This window comes from Triturus cristatus, chromosome 11 (assembly GCF_964204655.1).
Source record: "Triturus cristatus chromosome 11, aTriCri1.1, whole genome shotgun sequence".
Classification (NCBI taxonomy): domain Eukaryota; kingdom Metazoa; phylum Chordata; class Amphibia; order Caudata; family Salamandridae; genus Triturus; species Triturus cristatus.
The window spans coordinates 1,166,566,705-1,166,589,858 of NC_140594.1; the positions used below are offsets into that span (position 1 = coordinate 1,166,566,705).

Genomic DNA, 23,154 nt, shown 5'->3' on the forward strand with positions numbered 1-23,154 from the left:
TAAAAACCCAAGAGGCAGATGGCTAAGCCCAGTCTGCAGACAGCTGGGCACATCGAACTATCGTGTAGCCCTCAGGATTTTGCAATTAGATACCAGCACAGTACTGGTTTGTGGTGTGTCCAAATTTCTTGGGTGGTCTTGGATAATTAGGGTCAAGAATCTCTGCCCTGATACGATTTCTTAGCTTTTAAAAATCTTTTTTACCTTTTTAGCTTGTTTATTATCAAATCAAAAGCTTTGGGACATATATGGAAATGTAATCTCTTTTTACTCGAATGTAAATATTCTGCATCAAATGTATATATTTAACTTTTTAACATTCTCTCTCAATCGATAAATTGCATTTCTTATGTATGTATGTTGTTGCTTTTATGATACAATTTTTATCGAAATAAAGCTTTGATGATGATCATATTGTGCAATGTATCACACTGGAAGATGTGGAGCCATATGCTGGCAGGAATCATGGATTTTCAGAGACTGACACTGCAGATAAACAATGTGTTTGTGATTAGCTCTCTAATTATTGAACCATGGAATAAATTGGGTTGAATGCATTGAAAATTAGATATATTGGAACACTCCCAATCTTCAACGTAGTGAGCACCCAAGAGACGAATATTAATATGTCTTGGTCTGTTCATCTTCAGAATCTGAGTTTCACAACTTGGTATAGTAAACAATCAATCCCAGGGATAAGTTTGAATTCACTCTAGTTTTGATACTTCCTGGTATGTTATCATCTGATTCTGAGATACATGTTTTGCTAATTCTACCTCTGAAGCTCTGGCAAGTCATGGCCTTCAGTCAGGACCACAATTAGAAATCTCACCATAGTTCTAGTTTGAAAACCTATTAGTATACACTCTTTTGCTATGGGAAATACCTGTGACTCAAAGTAAGATGTCTCCTTGGACCCCCTATGCAGAATTTAACAACAACACCACTGTACTTTCCATTCCAAAACCACACTTTCCGCAGCACATGTTTTGTATCAGCTTTTTTTGGTATATTGAGCAGTACCTCGACATAGGAAAAGGACTTTTAGTCCAGGGACCTACATTTGCAAACAGGTATTATGCACTGAAGACCACATGTAAAGTAGTCTTTATCGCAAGCAGGTAGGCTCTTGAGATAGCTGAACTGGAACCTACCTGTGCAGATCCAACCAACTGTGCCCGGGCACTCTGTAATATCTTCCTTCATTCAAGGATTAATCAAAGCACTCAGCTAAGCAGGGACCCATTCATAAATTCCATGTTTGATGACCATAAACAGTTGACATACAGATCACACCTCTGGATGCACCTACCTCCTGTGGTGTGGTCAAACGAAGGGCCAGTGGACTGGGTTGGAGTCGTCCCTCTGTTCCGTTTCCAGTCAAGTCTATCTGCCTCAGATTGTGTCCAATAACAGAAGTCCTTGTCGAAGGAGCAGGACAAGGGACACGTGGGGCCTTGAGAAAAATAAACAGAAAAGCTCCACGTGAAACATCAATCAGAAGGGCCTTTACCTTTGTTTGTTCATCCCATCACATTACATATTCACCTCCCACTTGCAGTCGTAGAAAATTTAGAGTTCTTTTTAAGGTGACAAATTTTCAGTTTTGACCCTGGTCCACGACCCTGCCGCGTCGGGAATTGAACCCTGGTCCCTGGCCGATTCTCTGCTTACGGGTCTGCCGCCTCTAACCAGTGAGCCACACCTCTCCACAATCTATGAATCTATATCTTGAATCACATACATTTTTATGATTGTTTAGATGTATCACTTTAAGCTTGGAATATGAATTATTAATCTTAGTGACTTGGAACAACTACACAAGTTGGAAAATCCTTTCAGACACGGCCAGCGAGGCTTTAACATGCATTGATTATTGTCTAAGCAATGGCACGTGATGTTGGGAAAGCTCTTAAATGTTCTCAGTAAAGCCAAGCTTTGCATTCTAGATTCAATCGCACAGGAATCACAAACCATCTTCAAAACTCTGTCTGGAAATGTAATTCCTACTTGCATGAAAAGTTGATGTTGGCCCAGAGGATTAATCATCTGAAAGATGTGGCAAATGTCTAACCTCCAATTAGGCATCAAATACATTTCTGGGAGGAGCGGGAAATGTATATTTGTAACAGAACACAAGAAGAAAGATTCTTCTCACACGCTCCATTGGATTGAAGGGGGATTTTGTGCTAAAAGAGGGTATTATCACTGTGTTACGGGTGTTAGATTTATTTTTTTGTAGTTAGTAGACGTGTTCCACAATGCCAAAACAAAGAGACATGCTCACTAACCACATTAGAGGGATTTAACCATTCTAAGATAATTCTTTGCAATTCCTCTTTATCAGTCGGATTTTATAAAAACATAATAAATCCCTGATGTACCACAGAGGTCCAGAGATGCAGGTATGACATAATCCATCTCCCTGGGTACTCCTATCTCTGCTGAAGCTGTGATTAAGCTAGTGCCTTACACAAGTCTCAAACTAACAACCTAGAACCTTTCAAAGGAAAAATAAACAGTGGGTGAAATTGGAGGAATAAGACGGTGTTTAGTAACTAAAAGTACAAGGCTGGCATAACTAAAAGCTATTAATGTACAACCATCATTAAACTGCATAGGACAAGATAAGTATATTTTTTGCATTTGACTATTATATATGTGCAAATATATGACGTCAGGGTATGATTTGCAATCAACTGAATGTACAGATATGTGGGATGCAGATAGAACCAAAATAAAATAAAAAATTAAATTGGCTAACTCTATTCCATTCCAAAAGTTGAAATCTCCCAGGTGCACTTGCCAACTAAAATACTCACAGAGTACTCGAGTAAAGAAGCTAGTATTAATTAAGCACACAGCTTTGAAGATGTGTTGCCTGAAGACATCTTTGTGCATAATTTTATCATGGCTTTGAAAGGTTGTCTCATGCCTAAGGATGCTTTAACAAGTTATGTTAAAGTAAAAGGCAAAAACCAATGGGAAGTTTAACCTAGATTGAAAGGTTGTTCTCTTCAAAGGATTACTCTCGAAAGAAGTGCACATATTAGTAATTAGGCAGCGTGATCCACTGGTACTCACTGCAGACGGAGCCTTTATTCCAATCTCCCAGGTCTACTCCTGATGCTTTGCAGGCTGCTGCGTAGGACTCCAGTGCTCTGCAGAGCCACTCTGTGCTGCCCCCATTGATGCACACGTCATAGACGCAGCTCTCAAAGTACGTCTCAGGAGGTATATGCGCATGGCAGGCAGCGAAGGGACCACTCCCTGTGGTGAGGATCCTGCACTGCCCTTCGGATTCTTGCTGCAAGGGTGGTGAGCAGATATGGGGCGGAGGTGGAGTTGAGCTGCAACTGTTAGGACAAAGGCAGATTGGGCATGAGGAGAAAACATTGATAAAAAAGGTCTTGCCCAAAGACCTGATAGGAGCAGATAATACTTTATTTAAAATAGAGGAACGTTTATTTATACAAGCATTGCAGATTAATAGAACATTTATTGATAAATGTACATATTTAGACTGCACAGATTTTATGATTCTAAAGAGATGGTCATTTTCTGAATTCGCGATTATGGGAGGCTGCCATTTAGGGGCAATTTGTATGATATCCCCCAACTCTCCTCCCTCCTCCCCAATTCGAATACCCTTTCCAAAACCAGAGTTCCTCTAGATCCTGTATGAGATAGTCACTTTTAGGTCAGGATACATATATTTTTTATGCACTCTACTATTCGAGTCACGTCTACCTCTACAAAACTTTACCGAACACATTTTAAATCCTTTATGTTCACGGACACCTAAAACTGACCGACTATCCATTCAAAGACCAACTTTCATCTCATCTGAACTGTTTATTCACATAAGAGGTGAGATGCCTGGTGCATGAGGACTGCAGCGGGCGCATAAAATAAATAATGAAATCCCTGTTTTGGGACTGGGTTTGCAACCAGATGTGCACTTCCTGGAGAGACTACGGATGGACATTTCCCCTTGCTGTATTGCCCTCGCACTTACGTCTGAGGCTCTGTGTAAAGAGGTACTCACATCCATTCACTGTCAGGCACTCTCCAGCTGTTTCCAAACTCATTGACATCTTGGACAATAGCTCCATCCGGAGTCAAGAAGTCGTCCTGTGGGTTGTCAGTGTAGGTCCCACACAATCCACACAACACGCCTTTGTGGTATTCCTTCACTCTGACAAGGAGTTCCTGGTCACCGTCAAACTGAAGCTCAAGACCAAAGTCCGTCGTCACCATCACGTAGGGGCCACTCAGCGATACTATCACCCCAGATATGGTGATAGGTAGAGGAGTGTTAATGTGATTAACCTGAGTGAAAGCAAAACAGGGAAGAAGCTCACGTTATCATTTGTTCCAGGCGGAAACCCCTAATTATTTGTAGATGTTCTCTTATAAAATAGATTTTCTTTTATTTTTTAATACATTTCAAACCACAGCAAACATAGGAATGGTGGTTTTAGTTTAGTATGAGTAAATTATCCATGTAAATCAGACATTTGCTTTGTTAACATTCACAACCTCTGTTTATGTTTTATGTAATTCCTCATCAGGAACAATATGCCTTGTTGTTAACTGTCTGAGTGCGCACTCTGCTCACAGGGTATTTACCACTCTCGAAGATGGATCAGTTCTGCTGCAAATGTTGTGTTAAATCTCTGTGTTTGCATTTCTTTTTGTCTATTATTCAGTGGGGGCAGAGAATTCATCTTTAAGAAAACCTGTTGTCACCCTCAGCAAGTTATTCAATATGGTTTATATTTTTCCTAATCGGTAACCATAATTCATTGTACTGTGACCTTCATTTCATGATCAAAGGTCTTCTAGGTGCTGTTAAATCTGTGCATTGCATTCCATCTCAGGGCTACTAGATATTCAAGTGCTCTACCTCACAGTCCTTAACTCCACCAATTTTTTAATTGAGGCCTTCTTCACCCACCTAGTCAACTTCTCCACCCGTGCTACTGTAAAGTGTTTCCATTCTTCAATAGAAAATGGATAAGAGGTGAACATGGAAGGCACTCCATAGCTCTTTCTGGTTGAAATATAGCCATGGGTTTCTAATGCAGAGAGGCAGAAAGATATTCTAATTTATTGAAAAACAAGCATTTCCTTGTTAGGTGTGAACTCAGTAGCCAAGGAGATATCACGCGAAGATGCTATCCAGGTATTATCTCGGAATACGCTGCATCCTAATGTAGGTGTGATGTACAGCAGTTCATAAAAAGATAAAATGGCAAGACACTACTAAGATGAAAACATTTCAATGATGTCACCCATACAGGTACTTGAAGCAATGAAAGAACCTCCCTTAAAAAATTAGGGACACTAGGGGAAACTCACATTAGGTCTTGAGTCAATTTGTCTAGACCTTAGGTCACAACAAAGGAAATTCCCTTTAGATCTTTGGTACTTAATGAGAATTCTCTCAGGATCTTCAGCCATCATGGACAACTCTTTGGGCATTACGTCATGACAAAAATCCAGCTCTAGGCACAACTACAAAACGTCAACTAACTTTGCAACCAATGTCTGCAGTGGAACAGGCAAAATTTAGAACAGTATCAAAATCAATTATTAAAGGAGGAAAAGCATTTAGGAAAAAAGAAGCCCCATGCTCCAATGTGTTACATCATTTCAACTGAAAGTGGCATCTATAGAAGCTGAAGTCTCATCTCCTCAAAGACACCTCGCCACAGCATGACTACCTCGATGCCGCACTCTCTCAGGATTGCTTCTCTCCTTCACCTCCGCTCTGCCTATCCCCTACTCGCAGGTGTCTTCTCTTCCTCGCCATATTACTTCAACCCTGCTTGCCCCACAGGTCAAAACCTACTCCTCTCCTCCTCCACGCTAACACCCGTGCTTCACGTGCACTACAAGCTGCTGATAGACCTGTCTCTTGTATTGATATATATGCCCCAAACCACAGGGTTAATTCAAACCCATGCTTACACACCACTGTGCGTGCCGCGGCTTTTACTGCCACCTCACACCCGAGAATTAACTTGTGTGTTACCTAAGAGACGTATGTGATGTTTCTGATACATACACATATCTAGGTTGTGAATAAAAATAGTAATTTATCATCATAATAATAATAACAAAAACAACAACATGTTTACAATATTTAATGAAACAAAATACAATCTAATGGACTACCTAACAACCACAGTTTCCTATTTCCGCAAATGCAATGATGTATTAAATTAGTATTTAACTCATGGTCCAGACTTAAAATCCACTCCAGTGTTTGATGTAAAAACCTATTCTACTGATTGATGTTGAAGGCTCATCTCCCATCAACATCATCTGCTAACATATCTAATGACAACCATTATTGGTAATATAGTTAGTTTTTCCTGATTATATTTTGATACAATGTCAGAAATGACGTTTTCGGATGATTAACTGGTACATAAATGTATACTCACATAAACCAGTTTGTTCTTCCTCAGAGCGATGTGATTTCCATTCACTGATAGCGCGACTGAGTTCAGAGCAGTCCAGCTTGGGCTGCCGCGGTGCTCATTGCGGGTGGTAACACTGAATCTGGTTGAGGTGCTCCTGCAGGTCTCAGTCACTGTGTAGTTACAAGATCCCTGGAAGTGGTGAAGTCTCCCATCGAATGTTGTGTAGTGAGGGTCCCCATAGATGTGGCAGGTGGCGGTGCTTGCTAGGTGACAGCCCCAGTAGCCATTTTGAATCTTACAGATTTCATCACTCGTGCAGGCGATTGCAGAGCATTGCATGAGGTTATTCCCCTTACATTCACATATGTTCTTACAATTCTCTTCCGTGAAGCTCTCTCCTTTCTGCAGGGATAGAAAATAATATATAAAATATTGTGTCATGCCTGGCTCTCTGAGAATGCAGCATATTATCCAATATCCCACAACTGTCTCAGGACCCGATGCATCACACTCTTTCGGTTCCACTCTCTATATATAGAATTCTCCTCTGGGATCAATGATACCTATTTTGCCTACTGTTTTCTTGAGCTGACTTCAGTGCTTCTCCTTTGGTCAGTATCGAAGGTACACAGCTGTGCATGCACCTATACAACAGTACCGGTGAGACCAGATTTAGAACTCGGCAGACGGGTTACTCCGTCACAAAGGTGACAGATATCCCATCCACTGAAATATAAATCGCATTATATCCTATGAGATTTATATTTCAGCAGCCAGGATTTACATCAACATTTTGATGGAGTAACCCGTTCGCCGAGATCCAAATCAGGCCCTTGGAAAGACCTGTTGTGTTTTAAGTTACGAAACTGCTCTTATCATCATACTGGTAACTCGTAACAACAACTCCAAAACAAGCGAAATAGGGCCTGATTTAGAGTTTGGCAGATGCGGTTACTCTCACAAATGTGACAGATATCCAGTCCGCTGTATTATGTTTCCATTCTATTCTACGGAAATCATAATACCGTGGGTGGAATATCCGTCACGTTTGTAGGGAGACACCCTTCTGCCAAACTTTAAATCAGGCACCAAGTCTATAAACGGACACAGAGAGACCTATTGTGTGTGTACCCTAGAAACAGAGAGACAGCTATGTTCTAAGACCAACAAAAGGTCTTGTAAGGATAGATTAGATATGTAATTGCTTCTTAGGAGATTTGAGAAGTCTTTTCTATGGGCAGAAGCCAAACCCACTACAAACACAATATGACCTGTTACATGTCTTTTAGTTACTCTGGGGATCTGTGAGGCCCATATCTGAAGAGTGGCAGCACATAAGATCAATAGACACTGTGTGCCCTCCGTTGCATGTGCGCGCAACGCATGTGCAATCTTGACCTCCACTTTTAGTGTCGTTTTAGGATCGACTGTAGGAAAGAATAGTTCCCTCTCTGCATCTTGTTCATATTCAAAGAGAATCATGTACAAAATTCACACTGTCCTAGTGTGTTTGGCGATTTCCTAGAACCCTGATAAGCGGTTTCTGTCCTACATCTTTTATATGATGTCTGTTTCCGAACCATCCTGTATCTGAAGTGTTCTTATCTTACCTGGACTAATCTGGATATTCTTTTCTCTATATCAGCTACTTTCCTTTCTCTACCTTCCTTCGTGGAGTACAGCTTCCATGAAGTTGGGACAAGGCACCCTCTGCTGCGGGTCTTCTTACATTCATAGATATTGTATTGCTGATGTCCCTGACACTGGCTGATTTCCGTACACCCCTGCCTTCTACTGCTCTCTTGATCACGGCTTATGTTCGAATCAGGTGGACTTCTACTTCTTCAATACACAAGGTATCCGATAGATGATCTTTGCCTCCAATGTTATCCCATGTTCTTGTAAATAGGAGGTGGGTGTGATCTCAAATTGCAGACAAATTTCAATCAGGAGAGCACTATTTCTGACAAGTAATATGTAAAGTCAGTTGTTGTAACCGCAACCAGTTGTCCAGCGTTCCAAAGTACACGAAAAGCCACTGATAGTACAAAGAAATAATTCCCAGCATACTGGGCATGCTCAGGGATTGAAAGCAGGAGCTCTCGTTTAGATCAACAACCACTGGGCATTCAGTTTGTCCTGGAAATTCTGCCTCGTGCCATTGACTTTAGCTTATTAACAATATACGTTGTCTACACACAGGTTTGCCTTACCAGTGGCACAGCAACAACTACTTGTCTCTATTAAAGTAACGTTATCTTGTCCATTTTGGCACCTTTTGATCAGTGCTTCTGGAAATTCAGGAATCATTTTCTGTCTTTTCCTGAAAATCCAAAGCAAGGTTAATTGATTGTCTGAAATTGAATTTATTTTATTAATTTGGGAGGGGCTACCATTTCCAACTAAATAACCACAATCTGGTTAGGATAAACCACAATTCTTAAGAGAGCCTCCGCTGATCCCTTGGAAGCTATCGCACAAGCAGAATGTACTTCCACAGAGGAAAGAGTGAGGCGCAAGCAGGACTAACAATTTTGAAGTCAATAAAACAATGCAATATCACTCCCAAATCAGTTTCTAGTAATATACAATGAGAAATAACACCCCAACACAATGAAAAGTGGGTAAAGGGAGGTTGATTTTTCAAATGTTTGGAGCCAAGAGGAGGCTAGAAGAAATAAAGCTCCAATGTAAACTGTTGGTTCACATTTGACCTAGACCTAGGTGGGATTTCAGTCCAACCGCGATGGAGTGGAGATCAGATACAATAAGCGGGTTTCACCAGTCTTAGCCTTATTTTTACAGATCAAAGACTTCAAACAGGGCAGGGTTGGTGTCAAAAGAGGGACAGGACTGGATTTCATGGCTGCCTCATTGCCACTGCAAAAGATGTACTGCCTTGAAACTGACCAAGGACTTATCTTTGCTCTCAAATACCATCTAGGTTCCCTAAATTCACCGGGGAGGCCAGGGCTGAAGGAGTTAGCCAGATGGGAAGACTCCACAATGTCAAATACCTTTACTGTGATATCTTGATGAGCAGGAAGAGCCTATTTTTCATTTTTACCTGATCTCTCTGGGGAAGACTCATCACCTTGTCCCACCTGTCTATACATGGAAACAATTCCACTTCTCTCCAATTACTTGGAAAGTTCAGCTTGGTCACTACAGCATCCTTCAGGTCCTCGGGCACAGGCTTCTAGCAAGGTCTCTGCCTAGCCAGGAACTCTGCAGGGTCCAGTCTTCTGTGGGCAGCCGGACCTTCTGGGCAACAGGAGTACATCTGATTTTTGTGTCTCAGGAGCTGGTAAAAAGGAGGTAATCCATCTGACCCTTAGAGAGCAGTCTCTGTCTCTGATTGACGGCAGAAGTCATGAGTCATTGAGTCTAGTTTCTTCCAGCTTTGAGACATATGTTCTCTCCCAGGTCCAGGAATATTTTTAGGCGGTGGCAGTAATATTCCAGTTCTATCCTATGTACTAACCACTGATTCGAGAATTTCCTGCACTCAAATATGCACTTTGGCCATGCCAAACTCTGACAGTAGAGGTGTGAGAGCCACTGGAAGCTCGGGAAAGGCTCATTCCAGGAACCTGGCTCTGCCTCAGTGAAGGTCCTCTTGGACCCTTCAGACCAATACAAGCTGAGCTTCCATCTCACTTCCAAGTGCCACCCACACCCTAACGCCATGTCCCAAGAAATAATATAAATGAACAATATTTGTGTATAAATTGAGTCAGAAAAGACATCCCCATCTCATGGCTCAACAGCATAAAGTGAAACCAGAATACTGAATATCAGTCCTGGCTTCCCTGCTTCAACAAATTGTGTGATCCATGCCCAAGGTTTCATTTTACCGACCCTCCTTTTTCTTCATGAACAAATATGAAAGTGCCTTAAGATATGCCAGTTCAGGATGTGCGTTGTCCAAATCCCTTGTAATTGATTAATAGACCATAATGTGGCTCTGACTCAGATCTACCTGTTAATTTCTTGGCAACATCTATGACAGGAGCACTCACCTGGTAGTACTGGTTCTGGTACAGGCAGCCACAGTCAGCAGTGGACACACAGGTAGCCCCACTTTGGACATACCCCTCATTACACTCGCAGCCCTCGACACAGGGCTCACTGCAGTTGTCTGACGCAGTACGGTCAAGGCATGTTGCAGGACAAGCTGTCATGCAAGCGTTGTAGTGGCTTTTAGAATCACAGGGGTACGCTTTACGGGAGAGAAATAAACAAGGATTAATTGGAATTTTGGGTTTGTGAATCAGAAAACAAAATAAGTCATGATAATTGTTATTCTTATGAATTATAATTGATTGTTTGTAAGGTGCATCAAGACGGGAACTGTAATGCCAGATGTTACTATTGTCTACTTTACTGGTACTCATTGTATCTACTGTTGAACAGAGGATAGCCAGGAACAAACAATGACAAATACATCCTCTGACCTGCAGGACACACCTGTGGTAGGCTTGTTACCTCCACTTTTAAAATATTTATTAGTAAACATTTATTTTTATTTATGGCACTACTACCAACTTGTGATGTGATCACACACAAACTGAAGTCATACCACTTACACAATAAAAGCTCCTGTAATGGCGATTACTTTCACACTGAACCTGTCGGTTGCCACTATGACACCCAGTACATTTATAGCCTCAGTTTTGGTCACCACAGTGAGACCCATTATGGCCTCCGTCCACCTGGTGGCCACCATGTTCACTGCCAGTATGTCACAAGGCTGTGCAGCCTTCTAACAGGAGTCCATACTTTTATCTGGAGTAGTGACTCAGAGAACAGAAGTAGCAATTTCATCTTTTCCCAATCACCAACTAGTCATCAATAACTTGACAGTAGGGGGCAAGGAAACAGTGAGACACGAGAGTGGAGTTTCTTGTGCTAAGGGATATTAGGACTTTGGCTTAGTGTTAAGGAATCATTGATTTACCAGTGTGCTGTTTGGTTTATCTGGATCATTCTATGGGAATTTTATAGACAATCACATTTCATGGGCATTCCTTTGAGAGCTAAGCATCTGATAAAGTGCTTGGGGGATGTGTCCCAGAAGACTGACACCAGCATTGAGTCCCATGATTCACCTCCAAGGACCTTCTGATGGACACTCTAGAGTGCGCTACTGATGTTGTCATTTAAGAAGAACAAAATTGAGAGAGTGATTAGACCTATCAATGTAGTATTTTTAACAGGAGATCTACCTGAAAAATGTTTACAGTTTCATCTCAGAGACAACTCAAGTGAGTGCAAAAGAATAATGTTGAGATGCATAAACAAAAACAATTAATACTCCACTCGAGATTACCTTGATCACCCCACAATTATTTACTACAATTGAGTTGGAAGTGCTCCATGCTCTCCTCGGGTGAGTCAGCACCGAGAGCCACTGATGTTTTTTAGTTTGTAAACAGGTCATGAAGCAATGACGGTATGTAAGTGACCAAAGAAAACCATTAGGAACAGAAAGATTTGAGCTTTTAAGGAATTGATACGGAAATGAAGTAGATATGACGATTAAAAGTTAATTTCCATCGTGGTATTCCAAGTATGAATAAGCTGGTACTTTATGTAAGCAATTTTGTTTTTACAGAAAATGTTATCCTATGTATCCAAATATTAATTAAGGCGTGGCAAAGGAAGTGGGAGGGGTTAATGAAAATGATGTTTGAATTAACATTGCTGTTAGTCTACTGAAGAAGCACTGTTCTAAAAAGTTATGTTTATAGTATTATCAGACAAAATACTAAGAAATTGTAAATAACTAGCTCCAAATTGTAACCAGCGAAGCTTAGAGGTGGACGTATGTTAGCAGTAAGATCTGCAATTCAGAGTGTAAGTGGACGAGTATTTGAAGGTATTTCTCAAACACTGTTAAAGCATCTGTAGAAGTGGTGTGCCTAAAAAGATTATTAAAAAGGACGTGAATCCTTTTGAAAATATTGAATGAGCAGATAATCTTAATGAATGTGTCAATATATGCATTATAAATGTTTTACTCATAATTTGCATGGGGATATTTTAATTGTTTGTTGGCGTATTTCTGTACGATTTTTCCCAAGCTATTTTGCTTGTATTCTGTTTCGATTAATATTGTAATTCTATTACTATTAACAGGACCTTCTGTAACACAAATATGCATTCAAAAATAAACATAAAGAACAACTGTTCACACCCACACCTGTCAATCTCCTGTCAAAACACCTGAGAGAATGTCTGGCATTGTAGAGCTTCGGTAGGAGGAAGCCGAACTTACGGTCTGGTATATGTTTCGGAGGATGGGTTACTCCGTCACAACAGTGACGGATATTCCAGCCCCTGAGAAATATATCCCCTAGGATATAATGGAATTTATGTTTCGGCAGACAGGATATCCGTCACCGTTGTGATAGAGTAACCGTCTGTCAAAATTGAAATCAGGCCCATAAGGCTTTAAGACATGAAATATCATCATTTGAGCAGTTCTAAGATTTGCGTCCCCTTGATCAGAATAACATCAAACAGTTTCAAGCTTAGAGACTGTGCTTGTAACTTGTAAAAATATGGAACTATATACTTTGATGGCTGTATGTGTAATTAGAGATGTGCACAATGCACAATACTTCCACTGTATAAAATATGTGAGTCTCCTGAGATATCAGCATGAAAGTTGTAGACATGATGCTCAAAGGGAGAGCTGCAAAAGTTGTCAGCACAACACAAGCAACCGCAGAACATGTCCAGCTTCACACATTATCTGCTTGAACCAAGTCTCATGTAAGAAACACTTACACAAAACAAGTAATTGTGAGATTTCTAGATCTTCAAGAAGCTAAAGTTTAAAAACAAATCTCTCCATCCAATAGAACCAGACATTCCCTTCTTCCTTTCACGGGTATCTTTCAATCAATGCTACACATATTCAGCCAATATATCTCCCAATTCTATTGCAGGCAGTCTCATGATAACCCGGCATGCTGCAGCAAATGAAGATAAGGGGTGGTATTTAAGTGAGTTTAGTGAAATACTTACGACAGAATGTAGAGTTTCTCCAAGGAGCGATGGTCACTCCTACATGTTGGCAAGCATCGGCATAGGCCTGCAGTGTCTGGCACAATGTATTCTGGTCTCCTTCCAGTGCACAGAGGTCAAAGACACAGCTTTCAAGGGCATTGTCAGGGTTCACCACTGAGTTGCAGACCCTGAAAGGCGCATCTGGGCTGGTGAGTAATCCGCAGTACTTGTCACTTCGGTAGAGCTCCACGGTGGGTGGTGGACATGGCTTCGTTGTTGGAGGAGTCGGTGTTGGTTTTGTGGGGTCACAGGCCGGGTCATCATCAGGGACCTGCCAGCTGTTTCCGAGCTGGTTGGTGCTCTGAGCTTGTTGTCCATTGGGCATCATAAAATCATCCTGTCTCAGGTTATTGAAGTTTCCGCACATGCCGCAGGTCTTGTTGAAATAAGTGGTCGGGACCTTCACCTCTACGTTATGATTAGTGTCATAGGAAACCGTCAGCTTGAAATCTGTCTCCAGCATGGTGTAACTCCCACTCCTTCGCACTGTCACTGAACCATTAGCCAAGGTTAGAGGCAAGGTCGTCCAAACCATATTCACCTGAGGAAGATCAAAGGAGACGCTCACTTGGTGGTCGTGTAGGATGTACCACCACAACACAGTGTTTCGAGCAATTGTTATTCAACTTTCAATTGGGAACATGCCACTGAATATGTTAATTTATTGTAAAGCGAAGATGTATTATGTCTTAAATCATCTCTTGGTTGATGAAATTTACACTTAAAGGCAAACTATATATTAACTCTAGCGTAAAGCAGGAATTGTTAGCACCTTGATCCTTAGAACGAATATATAAAGGTGAAGAAATATACCTATACTTTATGTAGTAAGGCTAGTGTAGAAGACAGATATTGAGAGAATGAATATGCTACTTACCAGTATGCATCTGTTCTTGGCATGTAGGGCTGCTGACATTCATATCTGTGCATAGATCGCCGCCTAGTGTTGGGTCCGGATGTTTGCACGTTGTTGTCCTGGAAGAGTCTTCGAAGTATCCTGGGATAGGTGACTCCTCCCCTGGACTACAGTGCGCATGGGCATCCTCTCCATCCTCAGATTGTTTTTCGCCATTGTGGCAGTGATGGAGTAGATACAGAAAGTGATGACCATGCTTACAGTAATTTGAGAGCTGCAGCTGCTACAGGCGCCGGGGAGGAGGGAGGGCGATATGAATGTCAGCAGCCCTACATGCCAAGAACAGATGCATACTGGTAAGTAGCATATTCAGTTCGAGGCATGTGGGCTGCTGAATTCATATCTGTGCATAGAATACATAGCAGTACCTCCTATTAGCGGCGGCTACCAGTGCCAGCTGCAGCGGTCTGAAAAAGAGTTTTGAGAACAGCCTGTCCTACAGCTGCCTGCTGTTTTGATTGCACATCAACACAATAGTGTTTGGTAAATGTGTGTGTAGTGGACCAGGTGGCTGCTCTACATATATCATGCAAAGGAATGTTTCCCAGGAAAGCCATGGAGGCCCCTAACTTACGTGTTGAGTGGGCTCGTGGGGGAATCGTTAATGTGCGTTTAGCCTTTTGGTAGCAAATTTGAATACATTTAACGATCCATCTGGCTATACCTGCTTTGGAGATAGCGTTACCTTTGTGGTGTGGGGCAAAGGCAACGAAAAGTTGTTTAGACTTCCTAAAGACCTTAGTCCTGTCGATATAGTACATGAGGGCTCTCTTTACATCTAGTGTATGGAGTGCTCTTTCTGCGACAGTTTGTGGGTTTTGAAAGAAAACAGGCAGTTCAATAGTTTGATTCATGTGGAACTGCGATATCACCTTGGGCATGAATTTGGGGTTGGTACGTAGTACGACCCTGTTGGCGTGAACCTGTATAAATGGCTCTTGAACGGTTAGTGCCTGGAGTTCACTAACTCTCCTCAAAGAAGTGATTGCTACTAGGAAAGCTACTTTCCAGGTGAGGAATTGAATCTTGCATGAGTGTAGAGGTTCGAAGGGTGGACCCATCAGGCGTGTGAGGACCAAGTTGAGGTTCCACATTGGCGCTGGTGGGCGGCTTGGAGGAATTACTCGTTTGAGTCCTTCCAAGAATGCTTTGATGGCTGGCACTCTGAATAAAGAGAGGTGCTGCCTGTTCTGGAGATAGGCTGATATTGCGGTCAAATGGACACGTATTGAGGTGTATGCCAGATTGCAACGGTATAGGTGTAAGAGGTAACAAATTATGTTTTGGATGGATGCGTCTAGCGGGTTAATGTCATTATTATTGCAATAAATGACAAATCTTTTCCATTTGGCTGCATAGCAAGCCCTGGTATGGGTCTCCTGGCCTCCTTAATGATGTCCATACAGTCAGGTGGCAGGTTTAGGTAGCCAAACTCTAGGACTTCAGGAGCCAGATTGCCAGGTTCAGCTGTTGCGGATCTGGGTGCTGAATCTCTCCATGGTTCTGCGTCAAATGCGCGGGTTTGATCCGCAGTCTTTGATGCGGCACCACGGAAAGTTCGAGAAAGGTGGTGTACCATGGCTGGCGTGCCCACGTTGGAGCAACCAGGACGAGTGTCAGTGAGTGGTGTCTGAGTTCGCGTGCCACCAGCGGTATCAGTGGTGCTGGGGGAAAAGCGTACGCAAATCTGCCGGACCAGTTCATCCATATCGCATTGCCCTGCGACTGCGGATGTGGGAACCTGGCGGCAAAGCTTTGGCATTTTGCGTTTTCGCTTGTGGCGAATAGGTCTCTGTCTGGATGACCCCACTTCTGGAAGTACGGCTGGAGTACTGATGGGTGTAACTCCCACTCGTGCATTTGGTGGCTGTGTCTGCTGAGCAGATCCGCCATCTGGTTGTCCTTGCCGGGGAGGTGTTCCGCCATGAGGAACATGTTCCTCTGAATGGCCCACTTCCACATGCTCTGAGCCAGATGAGACAACTGTGGAGAGTGTGTTCCTCCCTGCTTCTGTATGTAGTACATGGCGGTCATGTTGTCCGTCCGGATCAACACGACTTTGTTGCACAAGTGTACTTTGAATGCTTTCATAGCCAGGAAGATTGCCATCAGTTCTAGAAGGTTGATGTGCATCTTCTTTTGTTGTGTTGTCCATAGTCCCTGCACTGTGTAATTGAGTACATGAGCTCCCCATCCCTGGAGAGACGCGTCCGCTGTCAGTATTATCTGTGGAACAGGCTCTTGGAACGGTCGGCCCTTGCAAAGGTTTTGTGGATTCCACCAATGCAGAGAGTTGTATACCCGACCGCTCACCAACACTAGGTCTTTTAGTTGCCCTTGAGCCTGATTCCATTGACGTGCTAAGCACTCCTGAAGCGGGCGCATATGTAGTCTCGCGTGTGGGACTATGAAAATGCAGGAGGCCATCATGCCTATCAACTGCATGAACACTCGCACGGGAAGGGAGTGTTGGGGTTTGAACTTGGAAATCAGCATTTGCATGCTGTTGATTCTCACTAAATTTGGCTGAGCTGTGGCCGCCAGAGTGTCTATGGTCGCACCTAGGTACTGTTGTACGTGTGCGGGTTGGAGATGGGATTTTGGGTAATTTAGTGAGAACCCCAGACTGTGAAGAAGGTGAATGGTGCGGGACATGTGGCTGGCACATTGCTGGGCTGACTTTGCTTGAACAAGCCAGTCGTCGAGGTAGGGGTAGACATGAATGTGTTGCCTCCGTAGATGTGCGGCCACAGTAGCCAGGCACTTTGTGAACACTCTGGGCGCTGTTGTCACGCCGAAGGGAAGAACCTTGAATTGGTAGTGCTGCCCTTGAATAGTGAACCTGAGATATTTCCTGTGTGATGGGTGAATGGGCATGTGGAAATACGCATCTTTGAGGTCTAGCGTGGCTAGGAAGTCTCCCTGTTTGAGCAGTGGTAGGACTTGTTGCAGGGTGAGCATGTGGAAATGCTCCGAGAGAATGTAGCGGTTGAGGGGTCTCAGGTCTAGTATAGGTCTGAGTGACCCGTCCTTTTTCGGTATTAAAAAATACAGGGAGTACACCCCCGTACCTTGCTCGTGGACGGGTACCACCTCTATTGCGCCTTTTTGTAGCATACTTAGCACTTCCTGCTGTAATAGCGTTAAGTGCTCTGAGGACATAGGACGGTGTTTTGGCGGTATTGTGGGCGGAGTGGAGGTTAATTCTAGGCAGTAACCGTGTTTGATAATATCTTTGACCCACCTGTCCGTGGTGATGGAGTTCCACGTGGACAGGAACCTTTGTAGCCTTCCCCCAACAGGTGTTATGTGGTCGGGAGGAAGGGAGAGGGCGTCACTGTTTGTTCTTGGGGGAGGACCTGGTGTTGCCATATCCGCGTCCTCTGCCCTTTGTGCTTGAGCCACTATATCCACCCCGGTTGTTTTTATCGTAGGAACTTTGTGTGTTTCCTTTGTTGTAGGTTTGCTGTGACCCCTGTCCTCTACCTGCTCCTCTATTTCCGGGGCGACGAAAGGAGCCACTCCGAAAGGTCTGCGTTTGGAGAGCCCCCATGGACTTTGCAGTGTCTGTGTCCTTTTTTATTTTTTCTAGGGTGGTGTCAACCTCTGGCCCGAATAAGTAGTCGGGGTTGACCGGCTGGTTGAGGATGTTATTTTGTACCTCAGGTTTGAATCCGGAGATTCGTAATCAGGCGTGTCGTCGTAACATGACGCTAGTGTTTATGGCTCTGGCAGCTGTATCTGCGGCATCCAGTGCACACTTAATGGATGCGTTTGTGAGGAGTTGTCCCTCCCTGATGAGGATCTCTGCTCCCTCTTTGTATTGGTCAGGGAGATGTTGGAGTAATGTTTCTAATGTGTCATAATGTGCGCGATCGTAGCGAGCTAGGAGCGCCTGAGTATTGGCAATACGCCATATGTTAGCTGCTTGGGCTGCAACCCGTTTGCCGGAGGTCTCTAGCACCTTGGACTCTTTGTCCGGGGGAGGAGCATCCCCTGTTCTCTGCGAGTGTGCCCGTTTGCGAGCGTTCGCGACTACTATGGAATCCAGAGGCAACTGGCCTCTAATGTAGGTAGGGTCCCCAGGCGCCGACCTGTATTCTTGTCGATCCTGGGGTTTATTACTCTTGCCCTGGTGGGTTCTTTGAAAATGTCCTTTGCTGGTTTGAGGACACCTTTCAACATGGGTAGAGTTTTGATATTCCTTTCTGAGGATGCGAAAGTATCCATGAGAAAATCGTCCTCGATGGTGTCAGAATGGAGTTGCACACCATGATTGGCCGCAGCGCGTTCAATGAGGGCGTTGAATGCGGCAGTGTCCTCTGTGGGAGACGTTTTTGCGCCATATAGCTGCGTGTCCTGCGTATCCATAGGTGCACCTGGGTCTACAGGGTCATCCCAAGCCTGGTCAGGGTCCTGTTGGCCTTGAGGGTCCATCTCCCCGGGGTAGGGGACGTGGTCACCCATGTGGTCCTCCAAAACGTCGGTTTCGGAGTGTGTTGGAGAAAAGGACAGTGGATGTTGGTAAGAGGTATGGAGAGGTTCGTAAAGAACTGGTTCCGAATCCACTGGCAGTTTTTTCTTTAGCGGGATCCGGTAGGAGTCCAAAGCTGGCTCGGAAGTTATTCTCCTCTTGTGGAGCATCATTCTGCCGGTGTCGGCATCGATGATGTGCGATGGTGACGTCTCCACAGGAGAGCGTTCGGCAGGTGTGATCCTGGTGTGGGTGACACGTGTTCTTCTGATTTCGAACAGTTTTGGGGCCGTGGATGGTGGTAGGCCAAAAGTGATGTTGCCCGGTGCCGGAGAAGCTTTTTGAGCTTTTTTCGGCTCGGAGCCTGACGTGTGCCTGGAGGGCTGCCTTGTCTTTGATGCGTTGCAAGGACGCTGCAACTTGCCGCACCTGGAGCGCCGACGGTTCTTTGGCGCCGACCGGTTCTGTAGAGGCAGGCGTGGACTTTTTCGGCGCCACTGGGTCATCGAGCCGAGGAGAGGTAGTAGCTGTCGACAGCGTCGATGAGTGTGCCTTTGGTGCTGCTTTCGAAGCGGTGTGAGACGCAGCAGCCATTTTGACCTTTGTGGCCGGAGCCGATTGTGTCGGTGCCGGGAGCCGAGGCGGTTTGGCGGGACCGATGGTCTTTTTCCGTGTGTCGGCGCCGACGTCGGCTGCTGCAAGCTCGGCACCGAAGTCCCGTTTTGTGTGGTCGGTGCCGACGGGTTTGGGTGGCGTCGACGGTGTGGTGGGCTTCGATCCGACCAGTGTCACTTTCAGTTTCGGTTTCTGATGAACCAATACGGCTTTCGGTTTCGGTTTCGATGAAGGGAAACCAGTCGTTTTGGGTAGTAATGGCTGCCGCTGAATGTCCGAGGCCGGGCCAGAGGGCGGGGCCGAAGAACCGCGGGATAGGTCTTGGGTAAGGCCCGAAGGCGATCCCTCGACCGGAGCCAGAGACTGACGCACTGGGATATCCTCAGTCTGTACGGGTAGGCCTTGCTCGTCACCGGAGCTACTCTCTTCGGCCCCTAAGGCCTCATTGTAGTCTCCTACCTCGGTGTCGGCTTCGTCTCTGTGAAAGAGTTGTTCTTCGATGTCTTCCGATCCGGAGTCGTGTTCGGAAGCGGGGCTGGAGGGTAGGTTCTCCACTTCTTCGACCTCTTCGTCCTCGACGCTGAAGATATTGGTCGGGGCCGGTGCCGCGTGCTGCGCTTCAAGTCTCGCTGCTCGTCGATTCCGGAGAGTCTTTTTGGATCGGAATCGGGCACAGGCCATACATGTGGACTCGTCGTGGTCCGGTGAAAGGCATTTGTTGCACACCGGGTGGACGTCGACATGGGGATATTTCGCATTGCATACAGGACACCGCTTGAATGGTGTCCTCGATTCCATCGTCGATGTCGGGTCGATGGTCGGGTAAGATGCGAAAAAGTTGTTTTTGAAGTTAGTAAACTAACAAATAACTATCGATACCGATCGGGAACAGTACCGACGCGAACTAAAGGCCTTTTGGCCTGTAAAAAGTTTTTCCTAACTTGAGTCAAGATAAGCACATCCGAATCCAATGGCGGAAAAAAACAATCTGAGGATGGAGAGGATGCCCATGCGCACTGTAGTCCAGGGGAGGAGTCACCTATCCCAGGATACTTCGAAGACTCTTCCAGGACAACAACGTGCAAACATCCGGACCCAACACTAGGCGGCGATCTATGCACAGATATGAATTCAGCAGCCCACATGCCTCGAACAGAAGTTTTCCATGAAGTGGGGCAGGAAAAAACTGATAAAAGGAATAGAAGAGTCTAAAAGAGGCAGAAGAACGCAGGGCTAGCATTCAGGTGACGTTGGTAGAGAGCGAGATGCCTCGCAGTGAAATGCATTGATACCAGAATCAGATCGCACCTGAGCAGATTTAAAGGCAGCACAAGGCTACAGTGACAGGGAGTAATCATGGCAAGTGAAGCTCGTAAGCTGATGGAGGAATCAACGAAAGATTCAAAATAATGGAAAACATGGTAAAAGCGCATTTCTGGTGTCTTAAAGATGAAGGTATTAATATATAGTGTGGCCAGTAAGAAGAACATTTTAATTATCAAGCACAAAAGAGATAACACTTTAGGAGACTAGAAAAAAATGATGTAAGCAAAGCATACTGGTAGAAAGTGAAACTGCATTAATAAACAGTGTCAGTAATCTGTTAAGCAAGAAAAAGTATTGTTAACTATTAAAGAGAATGATGTGCATGCTTACCAAAACCCGATCGCGCTCATTTCTGATGATCTGTACTTGTTGACCATACACGTGGACAATGACCTTCTGCACGTAGGACACGGACGGGTTCCCGCGATGCTCATTCTTGGCTTCTACATTGAAATATGGCAGCGATGTGGAGTTGGTGCAGAGTTTGGCCAATGTGTAGGTGCAGAGGCCCATGAAGGGATGGTTCTGATTGTCAAAGGTGCTGTAGTGAGGGTCATTGTGGACTCTACAGATGCCGTAAGTGTAGGGGATACAGTCGGGCTTCCCATTGGAAATCCCACAGTACTGGTCCTTCCCACATGTATCATCTTTACAAACCAAACTGCCCCCTTGGGATGGACAGCGGCACTTTTTGGAGCAGGTGTCATCCGTCCAGTGTTCAGATCCAACTGGGTAGTGTTTGTCATCCTCCCAACACCCGCACTGAGTGTGAGGGACACACTTGTCATTGTAGAGGAGATACCCACTGTCGCAAACGCAGCCTTCAATGCATGGACGGTCGCAGAGGGAAGGTGAGCTGGGAGACACGCAGGTACCTGGGCAGGCGTTGCCACACTGCTTGTAGTGACTGTTGGCGCCGCAGTGGATTGCTATCAAAAGAGGACAGTATGTTATGTAAATTAACCACAATTATATAATTACTTGTTTACTGCAAAATAATCATTACTGGTGATTTACATTCATCACGAGCAATGTTACATGTTAAGCTAATGAGGTGTTTTCCATGGTGATAATGAATAAGGACATGTACATGTTTATCTACAAGATTTGTGCTTACAAACATTAAAGTCTTAAACATTTTACAGGAAATCGCTATAAGAGACAAGTTATATTTATTAATATTTTGGGGAATTATTATTTTGCATTGAAAGACAATCTTTTTACACCTAGGGCACACTGACGTCTAAGCTAGGGTTTCTGCTCTTGTGCTCAGCTACTCACAACAGATTTGGCTAGTTAATGATCCACTTATTAATATAATTACATTACATGCTATATTTTGGCCAGTTAGTGATGCACTGTTCAGGATAATTGGCACGTTTGAGTGAACACAGTAGGTTTAAGGTAGTAGCTGGGTTGCTAAAGTTGCTACAGTCTCAGAGTTAAATAGTTTTGTTTTCCTGGCATCCCTGTATTTACAGCTGTGACCTTCTCAAGGCTCACTCCTTACCTTCCCTTTCCACCATTCGAATGGGCTGCCTGACATTGCAAACTCTCTCTCTCCACCCCATCCAATCACAATCCACTTCTCCAAATGAACAGTAACTTCCAGACATTGGAATGTCCATAAACAGAACTTCAGCCCCTTCCAACAATGGGAAGCTCAACCAACCAATGCTTCTCTCTGTTCTACACCAGCACCACTCATCTTCTGAGCGTGCTAACCCTCCCTAAACCTTGCAGCTCTGTTTGCGGAGAGAATTGTAACTCTTAATGAACACTTGCTTTCAAACAAAGGATGCGCCGGGTCTCTTGGAGTGGTGTTGGAGAACCACGGTCAGTAGTCTTGATGCACTAGTGCTTCTATTCGCACAGGGAGGGTGAGCCTCAGCACGCGAAGGAAGGCAAACCAGTCACTACCAGCAGTCATCCAGCTGGGCAGTGCCTTCCCTTCTTTCTGCTGATTAGTCTAGGGAGGGCCGGGGAGAACCTTGACATCTCATGGTCTACACTAACAATCCGCATTGGATCTGAGTGAAGGCAATTACTCTCAGACATGTTCTTCCCGCCCTTTCCTCCTGCTCGTGCTCTTGCGTACTCACCACCCCTCTCCCACGCTACCTCTCCTGTGACTTCCTAAGAATTATTACTCTTTTATGACTCTCCCACTGTGCGGTGATGATTTTACCTACATCGACTTAACTTTAAAGCCAAACACAATGTGTGTCTCCAACAACTACTAATAAACAACCTGTTGTTTTGTTTTAAATCTGTGTAGTATTATGAATGGTTCTGGAAAACGCAGTTTCCAA

General features: G+C 44.3%; 1 protein-coding gene across 1 annotated transcript in view; it reads right to left on the minus strand.

Moving 5' to 3' along the window:
• Positions 1–23,154, minus strand: part of LOC146788647 (IgGFc-binding protein-like) — a 279,601-nt gene that overhangs the window by 105,912 nt on the left and 150,535 nt on the right. The window contains exons 33-39 of the mRNA XM_085635859.1: positions 21,173–21,771; positions 13,470–14,052; positions 10,457–10,656; positions 6,456–6,836; positions 4,049–4,332; positions 3,085–3,356; positions 1,313–1,456 (exon numbers count right to left, since the gene is read on the minus strand). Coding sequence (XP_085491985.1) covers positions 1,313–1,456; positions 3,085–3,356; positions 4,049–4,332; positions 6,456–6,836; positions 10,457–10,656; positions 13,470–14,052; positions 21,173–21,771 — 2,463 coding nt within the window. The remainder of the gene's footprint in view (positions 1–1,312; positions 1,457–3,084; positions 3,357–4,048; positions 4,333–6,455; positions 6,837–10,456; positions 10,657–13,469; positions 14,053–21,172; positions 21,772–23,154) is intronic.